The following is a 24,430-nucleotide window of genomic DNA, read 5'->3' on the forward strand; positions in this document are numbered from 1 at the left end:
GCAGCATTGGGGGGGATTGGGGGGGGATCGTCATCGAGTCAGAGACATGCTTCGCGATAGCCTTGCGAACTGCCGTCTGTCTGTCAGGAAGTCCGTAAAATAAGTCCGTTATATGCCAACGATTATAAATATTTAATTAAAATATACTTTTTTCTGCCAATACAACATCAGTTTATTTATTTACACTTTTTTGCGTACGTATGAAGAAAACGTTTGTGGCGTACGCTAAACGGAAGTGACGACATATAAAAACACCCAAACTACATTATTAAGACAGAGTTTAGTACCTATTATATGAACTATATATCGCAGCACATTTAACGGCGCAGTGTTGTGAGATTTTTGTTTGCCGCCAGTTATTATTTTGGAATACATAAACTTAAACGTTGACTCAATAACTAACAACAAACAAATAAACAAGATTATCTGTTAAACCCGCCAGACTGGTCAGCCTGTCAAAACACCAATTTTTTGAAGCTTTGTAGAAGTATGGCTTCCGAGTTGGGGCTTGTGATTTCAAAATAAAATACTTTCAAATTGGGACTTTACGAGGACCATTTGTTGCAAAGGAACCATACCGGAAACAATTTTATTAACACCGTTGACTTGAAAGAGCCGCCATGCCCACGTGATGCGTGCGTCTGTCTGGAAGTGTGTGGTGCCCGAGCAGTTATTGTTAACGTTAGAGTGCAGACAGACTCCAGGCGAAACGTGAATCGGTCAGCTGCTACGTTGTTTTTCTTTTGACGTACAAAACGCTCATCGGGCGTTTTGTACAGATGTCGCGTTAGCAGCTCCTGAACCCCTTCCGACTGAAGGCACCAATCCCTAGTATATGTAGCTGGTAAGTGACGTTAGCTCATTTCTTAAACCACGAGACCCACATTGTCTACCGAGCGGACAGTTTACAGGATAATGATTAATTCCAACTTCAAGCATGGTTGCGACTAAGGGCAGTTTTAAGACAGTCAGTTCTTAACAAAGCTTGTGGGTGACCTTAGCGTTTAAACAAGGTAAAAAATAAAAACCCAACCCTGCTACAAATGGCTAAGACAGCTAGCCAAGTTGTCTAACATCTAATGGCTTTCGCAGTGCAGATACTGTGATTTGTTATGCCAGATGTCCATCAATTCAATACCCGCACAGTGTTGGACTCGGAAAGTCTGTCATGGTGACAAACCGTAGTCTTGCTCCCATTTTTATGCTGTAAAAATGCGTTTTTAAAGCAGGCGTTGCCGGAGAAGTGCTGGTCAAATATCAAATCTGCATGTCAGGATTGGACGGTTCGTGCAGTGATCGGTGCTGGGCGGTGTTCACGAGTCACTAGGACGTGATTTTCAGGTTACTCACTCCCGCCCTTGTCTTATTAACATTCATTTTCTTCGACCACCCCAGGATGCTTAGAGTCACTCGGGTGGGGCTGACGCAGATGACAGAACACGGGAGCAGAGTCCAGGCATAAGCCAGACCGCAAAGGGGATTTTTTATTTTATTTTTTTTGTAAAAAAGCACTGAGGTCAGTTGGTCAGTGAAGCCATGACAAAGCCCGAGTCGAAGAAAAGCGGCGTGGCTGCGATCAACGCCACCGGCAAGTGCGCCACAGCGGCATCCGCCGCCGAGCAGGTTATCAACGGCTCAGTCGAGGCAGACTGTCCAGATCAAGGCACACTGATGACAGCCAAGGTGAATAAGCAGATCGCCAGGGAAAGTCTGCACTGGAGAAACACGGAGTGCGAAGTCTATGACGACGGGACAAACACATTTTTCTGGTGAGTCCGTCCTGGCAATGTCAGCAGTGTAAATGTCAAATTCTGCTTGCTGCATTATCTACAGTGATGGTGTTTTGCCAGTTCCTACATGAAGATACTTAAAAAACACAGCTGCTGCAAAAGATGCATGTGTTCTGTGACAGCATGGTGGATAATAGGATTCAAGGTGAAGTGAAAGACAGGTGACCTCCAATAATCCAAACTAATCTTAAATGTGTAGTGAAGTATATATTTTAAGCTAAAGCTTAAGTGTGTTTTGATAAAATCCTTAAAAGGTTAAGTGAGAGCAAGGAATCCGAGTGTCCGAGGCTTCAGATGACTCCACAAGGTGACACTTTGGCCAGTGCTCTGCAGATTTCCCTGGGCTGTCCTGCGGATGCTTGCATTTTCTCTATCCAAGCACTTGGCATGAGGATAGCAGCCTGCACCTTCAGCAGAAAGAGGACAGACTTGTAGACAGGTCCATGCAGAAAAGGAGGAGTAGGTTCTTTATGCACACATGACACAAATGCACACAAAAAGAGAGAGAGGAAGCCTGTTGACATGTCCACTGTGCAGTTTTAGCAGTAGACATGAGACAAGCAGCCCTTAATTTACTGCTACACAAGCCCCTCGACCCATTGCTCCAGGAATATTTAGCCTGACTAGGAGTATATATATTCATCTCTGCATTGTGTCTAAATCTCTGGTCTGTGTGTATTGCAAGGCACAGAAAAAAATCTGCTAAGCTGTTCACAATTCTTGGCAGCAGAGGAGACTGGCTTGGTCCTCGAAGAAAGAAACCTAAATGAGAGTTTCGACAGCTTTGACATCCAGGTTTCAACGCTCTAGGCACTAAGATGAGCTAATATGCTGAGATAAATTTATCTACTCAACTTAAGCCTATAAGTAGTACTGTATGTTGAAGGGTTTTCAATATATTGCCAAACCACAATTTTAATGGAGAGTAGGTCAGTTTAGTCACAAAACTAAATATGTCCTGGTTAATGCAGCTTATAATTTATGTGATTGCATTTAGGGAGTTTGGCCTCACAGCGGGTGACACTCCCAGCTTGCATTATAATGAAGGTTAACTCTGTGGGCTGTTTGTTTGCTTCTTCTCTTTGTGGTCAACTTGTGGAAACCTACTGACCGTGTTAATCATGAGCTAGTTATTTACGTGCACCGCATGCATAACTTGATACAAACAAAAAGCAAATAATATGCTGAATTGTGTCACATTTTTGGCCCCATAAAATTCACTTTTTTTCAACAGGTCTTCATATTAAACAATTATTGACTTTTTTTTTTTGTTATTAGTTTGTTGATCATGGTTGTTAAAGAGGACAAACACGTGTCAGGCAACCTGCTGCATTAGCACGGATTGGAAGTGTAAAAGCGTTCATTTGTTTTTTCCTCAGAAAAGAAGTTTAGCTAATAGACTATAGTTGTGGGGAGCACAGACTTGTAAAACCAAATTCTTTGCTGGCATACTACTCTTGGTTTTCACTAAACAGTTTTGTGCACAGACATTTGAATTCTTAGAGATTTGTGACACTGATGTGTGAAGTTCGATTACTGATGTCTTTAATACAGGACACCTTGCAAAAGCAACGGGGTCCAATATTGTTTAGTTGCCATAAGAGCAGTTGAAAAGTCACGAAAATGGAGGCTGTGACAGTCCATCATGTTTTTTTTATTTTTTTTTTAAATGAAGTCAAATTTTCTAGCTCACTGCAGTGCTAAACCCTACGCGTTGAGCCTTTTTCCAGCCTACAGTCAACCTCAGAACTACATTGGGCTATTTCTACTTATCCTCTGGTATTTGGACTGGCTCCAACCAGCAGCTTATTTTATTTGGATGCTCAATCTCAATCTTAGTGGCAAATTTTGCTCAAAGCTTACTCTGCTTCTCAGTTACTCTAGGCTGGTATTTCCGCTGTCTTTTCCCTCCCGGTTTTGTGTGGTTGTCAGGCAAAAGAGAAGCCAGGCCCTCCCATGTGTCTCCTGCCAAACAGGTTGGATAAGGAGGTGGAACAAACAGAAAATTCTAATGACACCTGACATGTCGTCTCTGTGACTCAGACTTTGAGCTAAAGGGCTGTTGGAAGGACTGACGTTGTTTAGTTTGACGGGTGACAGCAGTGATCTAAATATAAAACAAGCTCTTAAACAAAAACCCTTAAACAATAAGACCGGTGTCTGATCCTTTTGAGTCCCCTAATGGTACTTTTGTCTGTGTAGCTTCAGCCTGACAAGCACCAAAATCATCCAATGTTGCCAGATGCACTCCTGCCACATAACAGGTTTAAAAGTTGAGGTTTACTTGTTAGCAAGGAAATGCTTCAAGCTGTCAGCTGCTGAGACGGGCCTCTAAATGCCACTGCTTCTTGCCAAGTGATGAACGAACATTCCTTTGAGCTGTATGTTAGTGTCTATTTCTAAATAGATGTCCATTTTTGTTTGTTCTTTAATTGATGAGTTGTGTTTCGTTTGATTGAATTTTGTTGTTCACAAGTTGGAGGAGGTCCTTGGTATAAGCCTGTGTGTTTTTTGTTTTTTTTTTTTACCTCTTCAGTCACCTCTTGTTTTGTGTTTTTGTTTCTGCTTTTAGGCAGTTTTTTGCAAAATAATAATAATAATTAAAAAAAACAACTAACATGACATGGATGTATTTCAACTACTATAGTACAACAAAGGTCAAGCTTTGTTCCCTGCTATGTGGTGGCTACTGCCAACACAGTGGCCTTTAAACACAAGTTGAGCTTGTTCACCAAGGTGTTTAACTGGCCAGATACAACATGTGGAGGATTTTCAAGGCGCTTACTCAGACAGTTCCCCCGAAAAACTAAAAATCAAATTCTTACTTCTATTCTACTTCTGAAGATGTTGAACTGACTCATAAAATGCACAACTAATTGTGTGAGTTTTGTTTTGTCTGTCGCATTCCCTTGGTTACCATTTTCAGCTGACATAACCCAGTTTCCCATGTAAATCAGTTACAGCTTGTGTTTTATCTCATTTAGGTGATTGTTAGCTAAATGAGATTACACTGATCTGATTTATCTCATTGAGCTTCTTTTTAAAAGACAATTTGTTTATCAATCACCAATGTGTCTTCAGCTAAAACCATAGTCTGATAATATTGCTAAATGATCTCCCTTAGTGACTTCAGATAGTAATATCAGCGGCTTTCAATTAAGTTTCCACTTCAGAAATAAAGTTAATGTCCACTTATCTGTCCTTCATCTGCTTCTTTCTCTCCAGGCGAGCACATACTGTGACAGTGCTGTTCATTCTGACCTGTGCTCTGGTCTACGTCACACTGTTGGAAGAGACCCCCCAGGACACGGCCTACAACACTAAGAGGTCAGTAGGCTGCGTTTGTCATTTCCTCCATTTCCCTGCAGGACCCAGTATGCAGCCCAGAAAAACTCCACTTTATCCACTGGAGCTTTGTGATATGACTGAATGAATTTTTGATGCATGGGTTTGGCAGCAATTTTACTTCAAGACAATGCTGTTTTATTAATAGCTTCACAAGTAAGTCTGAGCCTAATTTTAAAATTGGCTTTAGAATGTGGAGTCGCATCCGTTTGAGATATACTAACAGCCACCACGTGTCCAAGTAATGTTCTGAATGTCTAAGTAATCACCTCACTACAAACTAATGGAATTTTCCTAAGGTAAATACAAGACAATTGCAGAAGTAGTAGTTTGTTGTGGGTCATGTCACTTTGTCACTCAAACCTAAATGAATAGGTCAAATAACAAAGCCAGCCAATAGGCACAATCTCTGTTATCACATTTACCCTATTTGGCATGTAACCACACATCCACAGTCATGGACATGAGCTGCACAATTTATAGTTTTAGATTCAGTTGGTTCCTTCTTCAGTAGTTTCACCCTAAGCCTTAGTGGCCCTTGTTTATGGCCACATGTAGTTACACATAGATTTTGTAAAACAATAAAAACCTCATGACCACCAAAAAGAAGAACATGTGAACATATGAATTGTAGGCCACCTTTTGATTAGATTAAAATTTAACAGGTTTGTTTTAATCCTTACTCTTTGAACACTGGGGAAATATGCAAAGCAGTACATTAAATTTTCTATAAGTTAGATAAATGTGACATGACATGGGTGTGATCCATTTTCCCTTATTAGTGCCAAGTGATACCTTCTTACATTACTACACTTAAAATTACTTTAGCTTGTTTTTAGTGTTGGCATGTTATAATTCTATTTTCAAATATGAAGTGTTTGAGAGCTGCTTCGGTTGACTCGACTCCATTGTGTTGGTTGGAAATGACGTTACTAAAACACACTGATCTGATGACTGTAGGAGTGAGTTACTACCCCAAGTGAAGATGTTCAATTATCTCACGGTCTGTTTTTACAAGAGAGAGTAAAATGGAGCATGATTGGCAGATTGGTGAGAGATTGGTGGAGCATCTGCAGCAAAGATGACGTTGTAACAGACTGTTGAGGCGAGAAGGGAGCTGAAAAAGAAAAACTAGGCTTTTGATTTACCAGTGGATGTGTGTTCCAACTCATACCTATGGGCTTGGTGGAAACAATGGGATTTCCCACTCAAAAAAGCCATTATATGTGAAAGTGCCTATTCGAACCATGATAGGAACATCACGTTACACAAGCTTCCTGATATGTGTAATTCTTAAACTCTCCTAACTTTAAGGTAAGCCTCAAGCTGTCCTAACTTTTAATTTTTCCACCACCTAATTTAACTGTTTAATCAGTAGCCATTGCTGCTCTTTTATTGCTTACTGGTGTAACTTATTAATTAGGAGGCTAATGACAGACCCAAACCATGAGTTATATTTTTGTGACTACCTTGGGCCGTGATCTTGTAGCTCACTTCCCAGTTTTGTGAAGGCGGTATAGGGCTCTCACAGTTGTGGTTTCACTGTCAAACGTGCTTTTTGTGTGTTTTATTCAAAAAATTGATCGTCTTACTTATTAGTGGTTTCTCTGTCTGAATTGGCCTTATTACTTTACCTATTACTCGTTTTTAAAAGTAACGTTGCATTACTTGTTATATTACTTTTCTGAAAAGTTAGGGAGGGTCAGTAGTGGAAACGGGCAACACTTGTTGCTCAATGTAATGTAATTTCCAGCCTCTGAATGTTCAGTAGATGCTAACAGTGACATGTGCAACAGCAATGACTTTGAATATTACATCTTGGATTTCAATTCAATCTTTGGTGACAACAAAAGTTGTACAATCTAACAATTTGTAATTTTGTGTCTAACTTTTTACACTACTTGGTAATTTCCTAAGTTACTTGTAATGTTACAACTCATCACTGGTAATGCCAAACCTTATAAATGTCCTATCTAAACTTAATAAAGAGATAATGTTAATGTAGAATGGTGCTTAGTTGAGGGAATTTGGGCATCTGATATTCTCCTTGCCGCATAGGTAGTCAATGAAAGGCATTTGTTTATATTTCCTCTCCATCGACTTATAAATCCAGTTTGGACGCTTTCTTAATACAGGAGCTTGCCCAGCTTTACTGGACGGGAAAAAAATGCATCTCTAATTAATTGTTATGAAGAATTGTTTTTTTTTTTTTTTTTTTAGGGCTTTCTTTTACTTTTAAGTGTGTGTGTGTGTTACAAAGAGTAATTGATTGTAGGTTGTTTTTGAGGATAGCGGGACGACTCATAACAGGATTCGCCGTGGTCATTGCAGGCCGGGAGAATAAAAACACTAGAGCTTCTTCCCACTACATACAATGAAGTTGTGGGAAAGAGTAGTTGAAGCTTGGCTAAGGGCAGAGGTGAACATTTTGTGAGCAGCAATATGGTTTCATGCCTAGAAAGACAACAACAGATGCAGTATTTGCTTTGAGGATGATGATGGAGAAGTACAAAGAAAGTCAGAGGGAGTTGCATTGTGTCTTCGTAGATTTAGAGAAAGCGTATGACAGGGTGCCGAGAGAGGAGCTGTGGTACTGTATGAGGAAGTCTGGAGCGACAGAGAAGTATGTTAGAGTGGTGCAGGACATGTATGAGAGCTGTAAGACCGTGGTGAGGTGGACTGTAGGTGTGACAGAGGAGGAGAGGGTTAGATGGTGGCAGATGATTCACTGTGGTGACCCCTGAAAGGGAACAGCCAAAGGAATAGAAGAGCTTCATCCCACTAGAGTGGTGCACACTCAAGCAGACAATTCGGATATCTTTCACTTACCCCTTCACACTGTTAAATACACTCATCCTCCTCTCTCATTCAAAAACATTGCTCACTCTCACTTGTTCACACACACACCCTCACATTGCCACCTACACACATTAGCACTGTCAGACACTTTTGGCAGGCACAAGCTGTAATCTCATTGTATGTCCAGTCAGTGACCAAACTTGGCCTGCTTATTTATAAATTTAGACTAAAAGCGACAGCCTGGGGGAAACAGATTGGCACAGAGGAAATTAGGTAATGAGTAATTGGTGATGGTCAGCTGCCGAGACAGGCCTCCAGATTCATATTAGATCAAATTAGACCCCATTACTCTCCTCTTCCTGCCCTTTGTACCTATGTTTAGACCACTGACATCCTGGACCTTTACCAAATATTGATCTTTTTTTTTTCCCCACAGGGAAGAAAAAAGGAAAATATTATAACATGAATTGTATTTTTTGTGTTTTTAATTGCTCTCCATTAGGGGGATTATAGCCAGCATATTGGTTTTCCTGTGTTTCGGAGTGACACAAGCCAAAGATGGACCATTCACCAGACCACATCCAGGTAAGACGACTAAATCTATATCAGCAAACCAGTGTTTTCTAAACCTGGACTTTTTCCCCATTTTTCCATCCTACCATCATATATCTCAATTAACAAAAACTATATTTTCTCTCTTTGAATGCTATTGAGTTTTGGCATCTGAATTGTTAGGATGTCTACAATTTTACCTAATTAACTAGACCCCACCTCTGATTTTACTCTCTCTTTCCCTTTCACGGTTGTTCCCATTTATTATCTGGTGCCTAGGATTTAAAAAAAAAAGGCATTCATGTTAATTTCACTTTAAATAAAATGCATAATACATCAAACTGACGTGTAAATGTTGAATTTCATCCACAGACAGGCCTTAACATTAAAAAGCACTTGTTTACAAACAGAGATATTAAAGATACATCTTCCATTACTGTAATATAAGGTAGCATGCTGAAGCGCAGGTGTTGAGCCTTTCTAATGGTCCATTGATCATTTCTCCTCTGCCGTCCTGTGTAGATGGGTAAGTAACCTGAGAGCAGTTACCTCTTGGGTCGATGGCAACGTTTGAGAATCTCATGTTGGCTTTCAGTATGATATTTAGATCCTGTGAGTGCTCAGAATCAATACGGAATGTAATTGTCAAAATAAAAGGAGACATTTAAGTAGCAGAAGAAGCAGTGGTGTTTTCCTGGAATGGATTATCTCAACTCAAAACATCGTGTTGTTTGCAGTAATATCATGATCATTTCTCCGGTCATATGTTTTGATATTGACACGTTCAATGTACACACTACAAACAAAACAAGCATGGTGGAAGAGCAGAGCTTGAGTGTTGGAAGAGTTGCCCAGCCTCTAACAATTTTGCCTTCCCTCTAACAGGGCTTTTTCAGCCCAGCTAAAAGCTAAATACACGTACAAAAGCTCACTAAGCTTCTGTTTTAATGTAGAAAATGGGCAGGCATTAGAAGATGCGCTATTATATTATCTTAATCCTGCTTATCTACACTATACCACTCATTTACACTGTAGGCATTAGATTCAAGTAAATAAACATCACTGCATTAACCCCTGAAGGAAAAAGGTCAGATATTTTCTAGATTTCTGTTATTGTTAATAAAGCCAAAAAAGACATTAAAAGCAATGTTGAATTGTGTCTACTAATACTTAGGCCTGTCAATTCAGAATCTGATTTTGTTTTTCTGGCTTAAATGCCCATTGTTGCTTCAAACATAACAGATCAGTTCGCACAGATCACACTTAATCAGTACATGCAGCAGTAGAGGAATCTGTTTTCTTCTCCACCTCAGACTTATTTTGGAAGCATTGCTTAGATTTTGTGAACACAGAGTGAGCCCCATCATTACACTGGGGGACATGTTCCTTAATTACAAACAACATGGACAATAGAGTTTATATATAAACAGTCCCACTTACTAGTAATGTTACCAGTAATGTCGAGACACAGAGTGTTAGGAGGCTGCACACCCAGCCCATCAGCTTTTCCTCCGTTTGTTTAAAGTCAGCTTTCACCTCCAGAGTAGCTGGTTTCTTTTTAAAGCCGAGCTGAGCGCAGCTGGGCTCTAAAACCAGGTCTCATTCACAGTGAATAGCGGCCTCCTCCAGCTTTTGGAATCTGTTTGTGTAAGCACCACAATTCAGACAGATCTTTCTCCTGCACATTACAAAGAGATGCTTGTATTAAAGCAGTACAGTTCATAGTAATAGTTTGCTATTTTGGTTTTTAACCAGATCATTCATGCAGAACAAATGTCTCATCTGACACCCAGCACATAACAGCTAGGGAAAAGAAGGAAGAAAAGAGGTAAGCACGATGACAGGGTGTGGTGGGCAGATGGAGACGCTCTGAATGTCGTTGGTTGTTAGAGGTGTGAAGTGGCTGGGCAGGAATTTGTGCTACTGCTGTTGCATTACGTTTGCCTTCTTTTCCCCTCCTTTTTTGCAGTGAAGACGCAGTGGGGGAGGGGAGGGGGACGGGGAGGGCGTTTTTGTAAATGCACTCAGTAAACAGTATACCCTGACTTGTTGAGCCAGCTAAGTAGGTTCAGTTAATGGTACCTTTTTAACTCATGTGCTTATGTCCTGGGGAAAAAAAACCCCAGTGAGATTTTCAGATTTAAATATGGTAACTTCTGTTGGATCACAATCAATCACATCAGATTGAGCTCTGAAATTTTAATTTACAAGCTATTACATTTACAGTCAAAGTCATAATAATTCCTAGATTTCCTTTTAGCTGATGACTACTGTGAATTGTTGTTACAACTCCATCACTGCCTCTCTCTTTGTAGCTTACTGGCGGTTCTGGCTTTGTGTCACTGTCGTCTATGAACTGTTCCTCATCTTCATCCTTTTCCAGGTAGGTGTGTTGACGATGTTGAAACCTTGATTGACTGAAACATTCAGATTGGCATAAAGCCATTAGTATAGAAAGAGAAATATGCTGGAGGAGAACAAAAATATGACGCGATCAAATGCTCTCACAAAGTTAATTATGTCGCATCTGTTTCTTTGTTGTTACTGTGCAGCATTTTGGTCTCTGACCCAGAGAGCAAGGCACCACAAGTCCACACTGACCCTAGATATAAATCTTGGATTGTATAGTGTCCAGGAACCAAAGCAACATCCTGAAAAACCATCTGGTGGAGTCCATGAAGGCTTAACTTTAAACTATCCCTAAACTTTGGCCAAAATTTCCCCTCCAATCCCTAATGCTTTTTCTGCTTTCTTCTACATGTGGGACGCAGGAAGCCTCTTTTCTCTCTATCTAGCTTTAATAAAATTTCCTATCACTGAGGCAGTTTTCTTTTCTTTTTCTTTTAATAGCAACATTTTACAGCTGGCAAACTATTTTAATCAGGCCTGAACATTTAAAAAAGTAGAACCACTTAAATCCTCTATCTTTGTTATTCAGGCAAGGACATTAAAATTGTAGCTTCGTGATAGAATTAAAATAGATTTAATGCCAAAAATTAACATTTTATTCAAAAAATATGAAGAACACAGAGAGCTTCCAGGTTCACAAACAGACGGAATTGACTTGCTGGAGACCTATATCTCTTATTTAAGAGAAAGATTTTATATAAACGCGTTGAAAGTAACATGCTGGGATAACAAAAGTACATTGAAATTTCCTTTCTTGTGCTGTATAGTTTTGTTTTTTTTCCTTTTGGTACATCATGGTTGATAAGCATGTTTGTAAAAACGCTTTTGAGAAGGTTTTGAAGATTTGACAATACAAAATAATGTCTTTAGCATTTTCCACAGCATTTTTCTTATGGTCTTAGTTGTCTTAATGTTTTACAGAGAGTAAGCATTGACAGCTTCTGTACTTGTCCTTTAAACTATATTATCCAGACGGTGCATGATGGACGACAGTTCATGAAGTACATTGACCCCAAATTAGGGGTACCACTCCCTGAGCGTGACTATGGGGGAAACTGCCTCATGTATGACCCAGGCAACACCACCGATCCCTTCCACAACATCTGGGTGAGACGGTTTATTTTAATAATTTGATTGTGTTTTAATTAATATCTCTAGTGCACCCTATCTTTTCAGTTATATGCGGTTTTAAGCAGAGGTTAGGGCGGATACAGATAATCAGTATCGGCCCTCACCTGTGCCTTTTTTTTAAAGGACCAGTATCATGACAGTGTACATTTGCATTCAGCAGCTTCTAGTTTTTAACCACCACGGACCACTAACCAAGAAAAAGAAGTCCAGTTGACATGGGTCACTAATGAACGTTAAATCCACGAGTTGCTGCTTAAACTGATTTTGGAACAATGCATAAAGCAAAACTTAGTACAACTTACATCTTTTCCATTTTAAAAGTTAGGATAATACAGTTATAGTACTAATAGAAATGTGATTCAAAAGAAAAATAAAAGTTAGTCCTATAGGCAGCCATGACTGATAATACGATTAATCTGTACATACCATTAGGGTCAAAAATTAAAGTGTATGCTTTGAAAACACAGCTCAGCCAGGATATTTAAACCACTGAGGTGATGTGAGTAACATTCAGTATTTTGATATAGTTGCACCTGTCGAGAGGTGTGATAGATTAGGCAGCAAATGAACAGTCGATGTTTTAAAAGGAGGAAGAAGGTAGAGCCATGGAAGCCCCACCTAAGCAAATTACAAGGGTAAAGGGATCTTCTGCTGACATTTTTGTCCCATATACCAGAGGACACCTTCAGAGGTCTCGTGGGGTCCATGCATCCATGGGTAAGTGTAGATTTGGTGGCTCTAGTGGAACCTACACAATATTACACAGGATATTTTAATGTTGTCCACAATCCAGGTAGTTTGTGTAGAGATATAAATTAATTCTAGACATCTCAGGTGTCTTAAATCTACAGTTCTTGTTTCAGCAAACGGCGTTAAGGGACCTGACAGTCAAGAGCTTAAAGTCCATCTAATGTACAAGCCTTGTGTCACTAATAATGTCCTGGAAAATGTTTCTTTAAAAGCAATGGGGAGCCTTGTCCTAGTTTTATGACTCAGTCTCAGTAGTGCATCAACTCTGTGTTGTAACAGGCCACTTTCCAGCAAATATTTCAGACCCTGGCCGGCTATTGATATTGGGAAATGCAGCGCCTGCAGTTATTACTAAAAAGGAATTTCACCCAGAGCTCAAAAACTGTGGCAACCTAAATAAGTTTGTATAAATCTTTCTGCAACTTAGCGAAAGGGAGAGACTCCTCGAGATAGGTGTTTATCCATTTCTTTCCCTCATCCATTCACACTGTCATTCTCCCTTTGACATTAGTGTCCTCTCTTGTCTATTCCTTTGTATCTTTGCCTTTCGTACTCACTCACTGACTCACACAGTTAACGTGGCTGCTGACTGGCTCCAGAGAACTGTCTGGGGCAGATTATAGCCCATCAGTTAGAACCAGGCCTTCTTCCCTCCTGGGGAAGCAGCCTGCCGCTACCCTCACCCCGTTCACATCTTTAAGGCTGGCCTGATTTGCCGCCTCTCAAACTGGGTCAGACTCTTCCCCCACTAAATATCAACACATCTTTGTGAAAAGCTTGTTCAAACTGGCATATTTGGAAATTATTTTATTTTATTAGTTGTAGGAGATTTTGGGCTCCTGTTAACTAAATGTGCTAAATTAATGGGCAGAGACAACTGTATAAATGTATATACAAATACAAAAGTACACTCGCTGGTCACTTTATTAGGTACACCTGTACAATTGAATGCAATTCAATACAGCATCTCTGCCATAAATTCTAATTTTACAAGATTGTAATTTCTCGGTTCTTAAGGTGAAATTGTCAGAAAGATGATAATTCTACTATTTCTTTGTCATTGGGATTGTAGTGTGTGGTGGAGTACGTTGTGTTCAGAGGGAGGTTTTCTTAATTGATTTTTAAATAGGGTGGCTAAAACACCAGAACCACCGCTTTAACATAATGCATGACTCAACCACCCTCCTCCATTTACTTACATCAGAGACAATATAATATGCCTTTCACGTTCAGCATTTGATTAGAGTGTCCTATAATCAATTATTTTTCAAAGCTAAACCTTTGCAAGGTGGTACTAGGTGGGCTGCATATTGTAAATGACTTTGTATTATGACTGAATTGATATGATAAACAGAATGCATTTGTTTGTCTCTGCAGGACAAGATGGATGGCTTTGTCCCAGCTCACTTCCTGGGGTGGTATATCAAGGTAAGTGTGAAGCATGCTGCATACCACACCAAATATGACTGAACACTGTACACCTAGGATGCATAAAGTAACTGGATTCTGCTGTAATGTCATTGCTATCTGTTTAAAGACTGACCTGTCACTGCCAACTGCTCAATCTAAACAAAAGGACTTTCAGCTGCTGCATCATGAAAGCAGCTGAATGTGTGAAATAAAAAAATAAAGCCTGTTTGCGTCAGTCACTCCTTTTGTCATAGCTGTTTGCCAGTGATTTCACAGATGCCAAGAATTTAAAAAGAGGAAGACATTTACATAAATCAGACTCTTTGAGATTGCAAAGATATAATCAAAAAGCAACAGTGTTTATGTTGTTACAAAAAAGAAATAAACTCTATAATTTATCAACAAATGAAGGTTAGCTTTTTTGTAAAAAAAAGTGAAAGTTGCAATTTCAACTCAGTATTTGCTTTATTATTGGCTCGAAAGATCGACAGCATTCGGCTTGTTCCTTCAGTGGTCGCCACAGCGATTTATTGAATACGATGCTCTTTAAAATTCCTTTAGTCACATCTGCAATAGACTGATTCAGGGACATTCAGGCTGCTGTTTTATGAAGCAGATCAACATCACCATTCTGTTCTGTTGCATTCAGAGCAATGAAATGCTGAATGTTCTTTCAGTGGTATCTTGATGACTTCCACTTTGCCCTCTGTCTCCCTTAGACTCTGATGATCCGGGATTGGTGGATGTGTATGATAATCAGTGTCATGTTTGAGTTCCTGGAATACAGCCTGGAGCACCAGTTACCAAATTTCTCAGAGTGCTGGTGGGACCACGTATGTACAAATATAATGGCTCTTTTCCTTTGCTTAGCTGAAATTCAGCAGGTCTGCCTTCAAGTCAAAATGTCCCAACGTGCATTGTTAAGCATAAAATAAATGAAACGTGCAGTATAAAATTATTGCGAGCAGTGAGTGAGCAGACTGTAGTATGACTGTATAAGTAAACCAAATTAGAGGATTGTTGTTCTTTGCACAGACAATCATTTTTGTACATGAGCTAACTGACATGCTAACATCATGGTATTATCCTATCACCATATACTAAATTCACTCCCACTTATGTCACTGTGACATAACGTTTTTATGAGCTGTCGCGCTAAAGTGCAGTGACCAGTGAAAGGTTAGAGTGTGTAACTGTGACCTAGAGGAAGTGTTGAGAAAGCACTTTACCTTTGCAATATCCTAGTCACTAATAGCTGCTGGTGATCAGGGATGTCCCAATGCCACCTTTTTCCACAGTTAGTAGTAGTACTAGTAGTACAAACTTCTACTTTCATTCTTGCCAACACCGAGTACCGATATGAACACTGAACAAAGCACATATTTGGGTGATATCCTGGATGTAGTGTTACCGACAACATGGACTGTAGAGGCTACAGAGGATTATGGAGATATATTAACTTTGCAAAACAAAGAAAACTTCAGGTTAACCTGTAGTTAATCTAGATTTTCCTCAGTTGTCGCCACGGTCGATCGTAAATATCACAGATTAAAATGATCTTTATGAGCATCCCTGTTAACCACTGGATAGAGTATTCAAGGGCAGTATCAGACCTAATATCCGATGCTGGTATCTGTATTCATGGAAGCAATTAAGTACCAACTTGATTAATAAGAACCTTGTTAATGCCAGTAGGTAGTCTAAGCAACAGCTATAATAGCACAGTAACACCACAAAAGCAACAAAGCGGAGTGTAAATGTGCACATAAAAGATCATAAGATAAATTGTTGACTGTAGAAACATATGAAGCCATCTGTGTCAGTAGAAAGTAAGCATAGTTACTTCAGTTGATACCTTAACAACCTCTAATTTATTTATGTAGAATGTGTATGTGTGGTTCATATATATCCCCTAAAGTAGAGAAACTATTCTGGAAAAAGGGTGTTTCAGAGGTCACCACACTTAAAACGAATGATCAAATGTGCGCTGTCCCTCCCAGAGTACAGAGGGATGTCAGTCAGGCACAGTCTGTCTTATACAGTCCTAAGAAAATCTGTGTAGGTGGATTCTGGTTGTGTGTAGGACACTTTCTATACATTATTTTGCTGTCTTCTCTCCAGTGGATCATGGATGTGTTGTTGTGTAACGGTCTGGGAATCTACTGTGGCATGAAGACCCTCGCCTGGCTGTCAATGAAACCCTACCAGTGGCAGGGCCTGTGGAACATTCCTACATACAAGTACGATGTAACACATTCTGCCCGTCTAACGCAGCAGATCCTGTGTTTTTTATTTATTTTATTTTTTTAATTCGACTTATTAAACTGACAAGTTGTGCTGTTCTTTACTGTTGAGAGAATATTTTACACATCAATTGACCATTTAACTGTGTGTATGTGAATAGCTGTACACACACTGACATTAACCCTTTAGTTGTTCAAGCAAACTTTTAATTTCCTCTTAGTCGCGTGATTTGCTCACAGCAGCATGATCGTGGACTCCTATTGGCTAATGTTTTGCTGACGAACTGTCATCTCTAACCGCCTCTCTGCTGCCCGTCTTCCAGGGGAAAGATAAAACGTATAGCATTCCAGTTCACGCCATATAGCTGGGTGAAGTTTGAGTGGAAACCTGCTTCAAACCTGCGACGCTGGCTTGCTGTATTAGGCATCATCTTTATGGTGAGAAATACTCTCGTTTGTTTTACTGACTTGAAAAGGGGAGCTTAGGTTAGATTACAAAAATATGTAATAAACAGTATTGAAAATTTAACATGTAACTAACATAAATCCGAATGGATGAGTCCCAGATGTTATTCAAATCTTATTGCCACAAATCCTAAGCAAACACATTACACCTCATTGTTTCATTTGACCTATTCTGTTTTTTTTTTTTTTATCATCCACATTTGCCTCACAACCACAGCGGACAACAGATTTAATCTCACTATTATTAACATTTATTTGCTACTAATACAATATGGAAGCTTGATAAAACACCAGCCCACATGATAATGGAATTTATGCAGGATGTGAGGTGTGTCCTCTTCTGTTTAGGTTGGCTCTCAAATTCAACTGTTATCTTTTCCCTTTCCAGTTCCTCCTGGCAGAGCTGAACACCTTTTACCTGAAGTTTGTTTTGTGGATGCCTCCTGAACACTACTTGGTGCTGCTCCGCCTTGTATTTTTCGTCAATGTTGGAGGCGTAGCCATGAGGGAGATCTATGACTTCATGGATGACCCGTGAGTAGCAGCAGCATGTAATGGACTGGACCTACTGCAGAAAGTACATGCTCACATTCATATCTCATAATGCACCACGTGTTTAAAATACAAACCAGGTTTGATTGTAGTGTTTGCTGCTGACTTTTTAAATATCAGCAGCAAATAAAAACAAAAGGATGATAAGCAACTTCACATGTAGATGATACATTAAATCGTGTGTTAAAGCTGTGTGTTGTTGTGCAATGCAGACAATTCAGAGAAAGTCAAATTGGAAGTAGACATTTCCACAGACAGATACACCGTATGTTAGACTCATGTTGACAGACTCTCAAGGCAGCTAAACTGTTCTTACCTGAATGTAAGCTACTTATCTGTCTGACTACTATAAGAAAGCACTTATGCTTGAGAGAGAGAGAGAGAGAGAGAGAGAGACCTTGAGTGCTTTATTTATTGTGGCTTGCATTTGTGTATTGCCCGCATCACAATCTTTGCCGTAAACTATTTTTGCTTTTCCAAAATAACCGGTTTTGTATATATTTCTCTTTTCACCAGGAAGTTCCACAAGAAGCTTGGTCAGCAGGCATGGTTGGTGGCAGCAATCACAGTGACAGAGTTCCTTATAGTTGTGAAGTATGACCCCAACACCATTATGCTGCCCATCCCCTTCTTCATCATGCAGTGCTGGTTATTAGGAATCCTCCTCATCTTCACCTGGACCCTGTGGCGATTCTTTATCCAGTAAGAATGGGGATGGTCTAGGAATCAGTTAGCTCCAAAGCTACTAGATGTATGCAAAAGAAGACAAACATTATTTATAAAAAAACAAATATGACTTGCAGCTGTAAAATCTAATAATCCAGATTTAGCTTTCACCTGCTCTGTAAGGGCAGATTACACACACTATGCAAAAGAATGCACAAAAACATGAGGGCACACCAAAGAAATTAAGGGGCGTTTTACCCAAAACTTTTTTTTTTTTTTTTAAAGGAACCTTGAACATGCATATGATTTAAATAAGATAATAAGAGTAAAATAAGCTCAGCTAGTAAAGCTGGCTTTGCAGAACACAGTAGCACTTTAAATGCCCTTTGATAATTAGCCAATAGTAAGTAACTGTGTTTTAAGTAAGTTCTGTGTTTTTTGGGTTTTTTTTTTTTTTTTTACATTTTATGATCCCTGTGTGTGAGCAAACATACTCAATGTATCTTTTTTCCCCCTCTTGCTTTAGGGCATTGAAAGATTTTGGTTTTCATTTGGCTTGATTCACCTTCTGTTGAGTTGTGTTTCTTGTAAGCACAACCCTGCCCAACCATGTTAAGCTTCTCGTCTGTTTTTTCCCCCTCCCACGCCTCTACCATCCTCTCCTTTCTTCTGCCCAACTCCTTTCTGCTCATGCACAGCAGTAATGTCCATGTCCAGTGAGGTAGGTGTAGGAGAGAGGTGCTTTGGCCCTGTCCACTCTCTCCTATCAGCAGTCTACAATCTTGTGTGTTTATTTTCTAATACGCCACTGTTTGGATCCATAATAGGCTTCAGAGGATCTTTGAGATCCTCTCACCAATCAGATGTCGTTGCACGTTGATCCATTTCCTGCATGTCACTTTGCATTTTTCTGCTGTGGTGAAATTCTTCATCTTACTTCAAGCATTTCCCTTCACATAAATTTAGGAAGTGTTTACCCTCTTACATAGTGGCCACTACAACTGTACAAATGACACGCGCTGCTTTAAGTTCACAGGGTTCATTAATATTTATTATATAACCTACCCAACTTGCACTTTCTACACAGTGCCACTTTTCATACTTTACATTACCCCCCCACATATGAACCAACAGTGCATGGAACACTTTTTTTGAGAACAGAGTGAATCAGTTTTTACAGGAAGGAAACAACATCTTAATAGAAAATGTCAAGTGGAACCTGACAAACAAGTAGTTAGTAATGAGTCTTTACGTGAGGCTAAAAGGATCCTACATGACATTTTCACCATACTTTGTTAGTAACACCACAGCTCTAAATTCGTATCCACACTACATTACCTAATTAAATCACATCTACTGTAACAAATGCTGTACTTGTCTGAGTAATGTTAGTACTTTCTGATTTTTAGGAGAGGTGTCATGATATTTCAGAGTTAGTGATGGGTAGAAAGAAGGGAGAAAGTACAGAAACGTGAAGGTCAAGCGAGTGAATGGAAACTGCCCATGGAAACAACTCCAAATCACAGTTTGCACCTTGCTATGAAGCAAAGTTTATGACTGGATTGAAAATATGATATGAGCACTTTTTTTTTTATAACCAGTGTTGAACATGTGTTAAGTGCAGCAGCACCACAGCACCGAGGCACATTTGTTAGAAAACTTCCTAAATAACTGGATTAAAGTAATATTTAATATCTGTAATCAGCATCACACACGTCATTTAGAAAACTGTAGTTTCTTCATCGTCTGTATGATACATTGGGGAGGTTCCATGACGTGATGAGATGAATCGGTATCTTGTCATTTCCTCCGCTGGATAACAGAAAATCCTTTCAGGAAGGATTTTTTTTTTTCTTTTGATCAGCCTTTGGAAGACTCAAGGGGGATTTTGCCAACACTATAAGCATCTTAAAATGATGAGGTCAAAGAAAATACAATCCAGTATATTAATAGATAAGTTAGACATAGAAAGGAACATATGTTGCAGCTGTTTAGAAAGTGTACAGAACAATAGTAACAGTAAAAGAGTAACAGAATCTAGCTGTTCCCAGGGTTGATGTCTATTAATAGGTTGTCTGTTTCACTTTGATCCTCTCGCAGTGACATTACGCTACGCTACAAAGAGACCCGTAGACGCAAACAGGAAGCCCCTGCTGACCGGGACCGCCCTTTGGGCAACGGCAGCACAGCCACCCCATCTGGGCGAAGCAAGCTGAATGACAACTCGGAGACACCGCGTCAGAGGAAGACATGAGGTCAGAGCGTGGGTCACAACCAGCCGGTCAGGAACAGTTGAAGGAGAAAGGGCTTGGTTGGATGGGGGGCAAAAATGGAGGAGAGTCACGATAGAAAAGACATGTAGAGGAAAACAGATGGACATGTGCAATGTAGACTGTGCCTACATGAACCAATCAATCATTCAACACAGGCGACAGGTGAAAGGGTCAATATTCATTTGGTGCATTAGTAACTGTCACATTACAGGGATTTACCTCATTTTATTTTTAAGAATGTTTGATGAATTCTTAACATGACAAAATACATGTTTGTGTTATTTATAGATTATTTTGGGTGTTAGGTAATGAGAAAAGAAAAAAAGTTGAATAACTGACAGGTAAAGTAGTGGAATGTCCAATGTGTGTGAACAGGGAGGTACAGGAGATTTTCTCAGTTGCACTTTGTCTTAGAAAACAAGTGTCGGGAAACATTGTTCTGTGATGTGCAGTCACAGCAGTTTAAATAGGCAAAAAGTACAGTTAGGTGCAAAACGTTGTATCCGTTATTTTAAAAGCGCATGTAAGGGTGTGCAAACATAACCCCAATACATTAATTATGCACGTTCAGCTAGCACAAACGTTCCTTTTATCATCAGAAGTAACAAAAATGTGTTTTTAAAAAAAACTGTTTTAGTAAAATTATGCAGAAGTTCACGTGACACTCGACAAATTAACTAAAACTTAACTTTCATTCAGTTCTGACGAAGGAACATTTATACGAGCTGATTGTGTATTATGTTGATGGTTTTACTCTTTAACATTTCATAATAGGGGGATTGAAACTTTTGCACCCAACTGTACATGGGAGCAGTGAGTGTAATCTGGATTCCGTTTATCGTCCACTGCTATGCAATCTTCAGTACGCGACTGGGATTTTGGCCAAGGAGCAGTTGAAATGAAGCTTGAGTTTATAATGACACATTTCTGTTACATACAGTTTAAAAAAAAAAAAAAAAAAAAGCATTTTTACAAAATCCTTTCTTTTGATTACCATGCGTTTTTGATCATTATCACTCTGATCCTAGGTTCATGAGACATTTGTTCGCATGTGGAAAGAAAATCATTCTTCACAGTTCAGGATTCTGATTTCTGAAAGCACTGAGATTCAAGGTCCTTCTTACTGGTGGGGGACCTTTCCTCAGTCACAGAAAGCAGAGTAAAACCTCTCAGGCTTTGTTCTTCAAAAGAACGAGTTTGTAAAAAGAAAAATCAAGATGTACCATATTCTATTATTTAACTGCTAATACTATAGGTGACACCTGGGATGTAGGTTCGGGGTTTTGTTTTCACTAATTGTTAAACTAATTACGAACACTAGATTGTACTGAAATTCCTTTTTGTAAAATGAGACCCTACATCCACGACAATCACATTCACAGAAATCTGTGCTCCCTTACCTTCCGACGGAGACATGTTTGCTCATGATGCAGCACAGTAACAAATGACAGAGATCTGGATGCTCCTCCGCTATTACCTTAATAAAGGCTTGGCTCAACACATTCAGGCACATTGGCACATTCAGTGACATCATTAATATGAATTTTATGCCAAATGTTTTTTATCTCTCAAATTTTATTACAACTTCATGTCCTCTGGTGCCTGAATTTGCCAAAACAAAATGAGAACCAACCTTTATTTTGAAACAGAAAGACAGTTGATTTTAGTTGTGGTTTTGGGATGAAAACCAACTTCGCCAGCTTTGTTGGTGCTGCCATATGACACATGCAATTAGCCAAAGCTTAGAGCTCATCCTTGCTAAAGCCATAAATTCCACACAGAACCTATCAAGCTGCTGTAAAACCTCAGTTAGATTTTTTTTTTTTTTTTTTTTTAAATTCAAACTCTTAGTTTCACGTGCATCAGGGTCGCACCATGTGAGCATACAGTTTATATGTTACAAAAGTAAACTGACTTCTAAAGATCAAACTGACACACTAATTGGATGCTGAAGGTTGTTCACAAATAAAAGACCTCAAGTGTAACACTGAACGCTGTAATATGTGAAATAGTCTAAAGTTTTACCTTTAGCATTTTTTAAAATAAGAAAATCAAAAGCAACTTAAGTTGATTATTGGAAAAAAGAAAATTCATCAACTTTTTCAGAATCCCTTTCAGTCATACTGTATTTCAATCGAATATCTGGAATTTTCTGTGTTAGCAGCTAGTCTATAAAGTGACATCATTTGTCCACCCAATGGGACAAAATGAAGACAACAAATCATGCTATTGAATTTATAATGGCCACTTTCACTATATCCTACCATTTTTAAAGGTAGATCAGTATATTAATCAGTAATGAGGTGCAGCTTTAGTTAAATGTTTGAAACCTTTTTATAGCGATGCAACACTAAGCTTTACACAGTAAAAAAACAATTGTAATAAACAATAAAATAACACCCTTTGGTTCCAGTGTGGTTAAACATTTGCACTGGTCCCAGAGGTCTTTGTCCTGTGCTTTATCAGTGTGTCCCAGTAACTACATACTAAATAGCTAATGATGAAGTAGACGACATCTGTGATTCCAAAGCTTCTGTTGTAAATTAGATTGATGTTTAAAGATGCTAAAGTAATTTTCTTGTGAATAATCCAACGGATTCTGCTGTTCAAACAAGAGGGTCTGGTCATCATTCACCAGTTTATTTTGGCACAAACACTATGCTAAAGTCATAACTGCTCATCCTCACGGTTATCCAGGCTGCATCTGGTTGCATATATCACCCTCTCTTTTGAAGACAGATTGTTGTACAAATTTTAGATCCCACAATGTTTAGCTGATATGTCAAGTCTGTACTCGTTGTCCCGTGCTGTGCTAATTCAGTTGCTTGACAACAAGTTCAAAGTTCAATTCCTATCTTCTTAAATTAATGTGTTTTAGACGAGGACTGGGGATCTACCTGTGTTCATACATGGATTGGTTCAAGTGCATTTGTTTGCCCCACTAACGACTTGCACCAACCCAAGTCATGAATGTACACATGTGTTCTGAAAGGACAGAGTAGTGAATTCAGAGACTGAGATTTAATGAGCTGTTGAACAAAATGGAAATGGTCCAAAAATTAGACCCACCTTTTCCTTTAGAGTCAAGGTTTGGTGTAGTTTGACCTGCAGCCGCATGGGGGCAGCAGATATTCTGTTAACATCTGCTCTGTGCTCTTGTCTCCTTGACAGTGATTATTGCAACCTGGTTTGTGTACTTGTGAACATATTAAAGATCATAAAACTTAAATATGCTGCTGCACCACCAAATTTTGTAATGTTTTCAATAAAATCACCTTAAACCCTGAACTGATCAATCTGTTCCATTTTTAACAGATCTCATTGTGAAGAATTACAATGTTTAATCTGTGAATCCATAAAACAGCTGAATTGATTCGTAGGATGATGTACTTTGTGTTTTTGTTTGTTTGCATTAAGATGATGTGACCCACTTGGATGTGCAGTAACGTTGTTTAGCCTTTTTTTTTCTCTTCTTCCCCAAATTTCTCGTCCCACTAACATTTCGCCAAAATGACATGTTATTGCAGTAGTACAATTCCCATGTGCTTTCACCATTTCCCACATCACTGGGTGTCTAGAAGCTCAGGTGGTAAAGCAGGTTGCGATCATAGCACTGGTGGTTCAGTTCCTGGCTTCAAGTGTCTTTGTTATAGTGGCTTTAACCACAAACCTCTCCGAGTAGATTACGAGGTGCAAAAACTTCCTGTTATTTGAACATGCAAAAAAAAAGGTCACTCATCTTGGTGAACGTATTTCAATATCCACTCAGTTGGTAGTTAATCGGGTATAACAAGATAAACCTAAAAGGGACAGTCCTGCATTCATTTTTTTGTTCAGTGTGAGTCACATTGGTTATCACTGTTAAACCATGGTTGCATAAAAAAATTATAGTAAATGAAGAGTAAAGATGTACTTGGGTTAAAATGTAGAAATGCTCTAAACAGTACTAACCAAAAACACATTAACAGTTGTGAATCCTCAGTTTTGTATGTAAATAACACTAATTAAATAGTTCTTTACAGGAAACCTTCAGGTGTTTTTTGGC

At 39.2% G+C, this 24,430-nt stretch overlaps 1 protein-coding gene across 1 annotated transcript; it reads left to right on the forward strand.

The window, feature by feature from the left end:
* The first annotated feature begins 21 nt into the window (after positions 1 to 21).
* ptdss2 (phosphatidylserine synthase 2) lies at positions 22 to 23,673 on the forward strand. Its single transcript, XM_067499872.1, has 13 exons — positions 22 to 844; positions 1,396 to 1,769; positions 5,016 to 5,117; positions 8,437 to 8,519; positions 10,802 to 10,869; positions 11,868 to 12,002; positions 14,154 to 14,204; positions 14,906 to 15,019; positions 16,308 to 16,426; positions 16,753 to 16,867; positions 17,283 to 17,428; positions 17,963 to 18,148; positions 20,213 to 23,673. Exons 2-13 carry the CDS (start codon positions 1,537 to 1,539, stop codon positions 20,364 to 20,366), a joined length of 1,506 nt encoding a protein of 501 aa, XP_067355973.1. The 5' UTR covers positions 22 to 844; positions 1,396 to 1,536; the 3' UTR covers positions 20,367 to 23,673.
* Positions 23,674 to 24,430: the final 757 nt, after the last annotated feature.

This window comes from Channa argus, chromosome 4 (assembly GCF_033026475.1).
Source record: "Channa argus isolate prfri chromosome 4, Channa argus male v1.0, whole genome shotgun sequence".
NCBI lineage: Eukaryota > Metazoa > Chordata > Actinopteri > Anabantiformes > Channidae > Channa > Channa argus.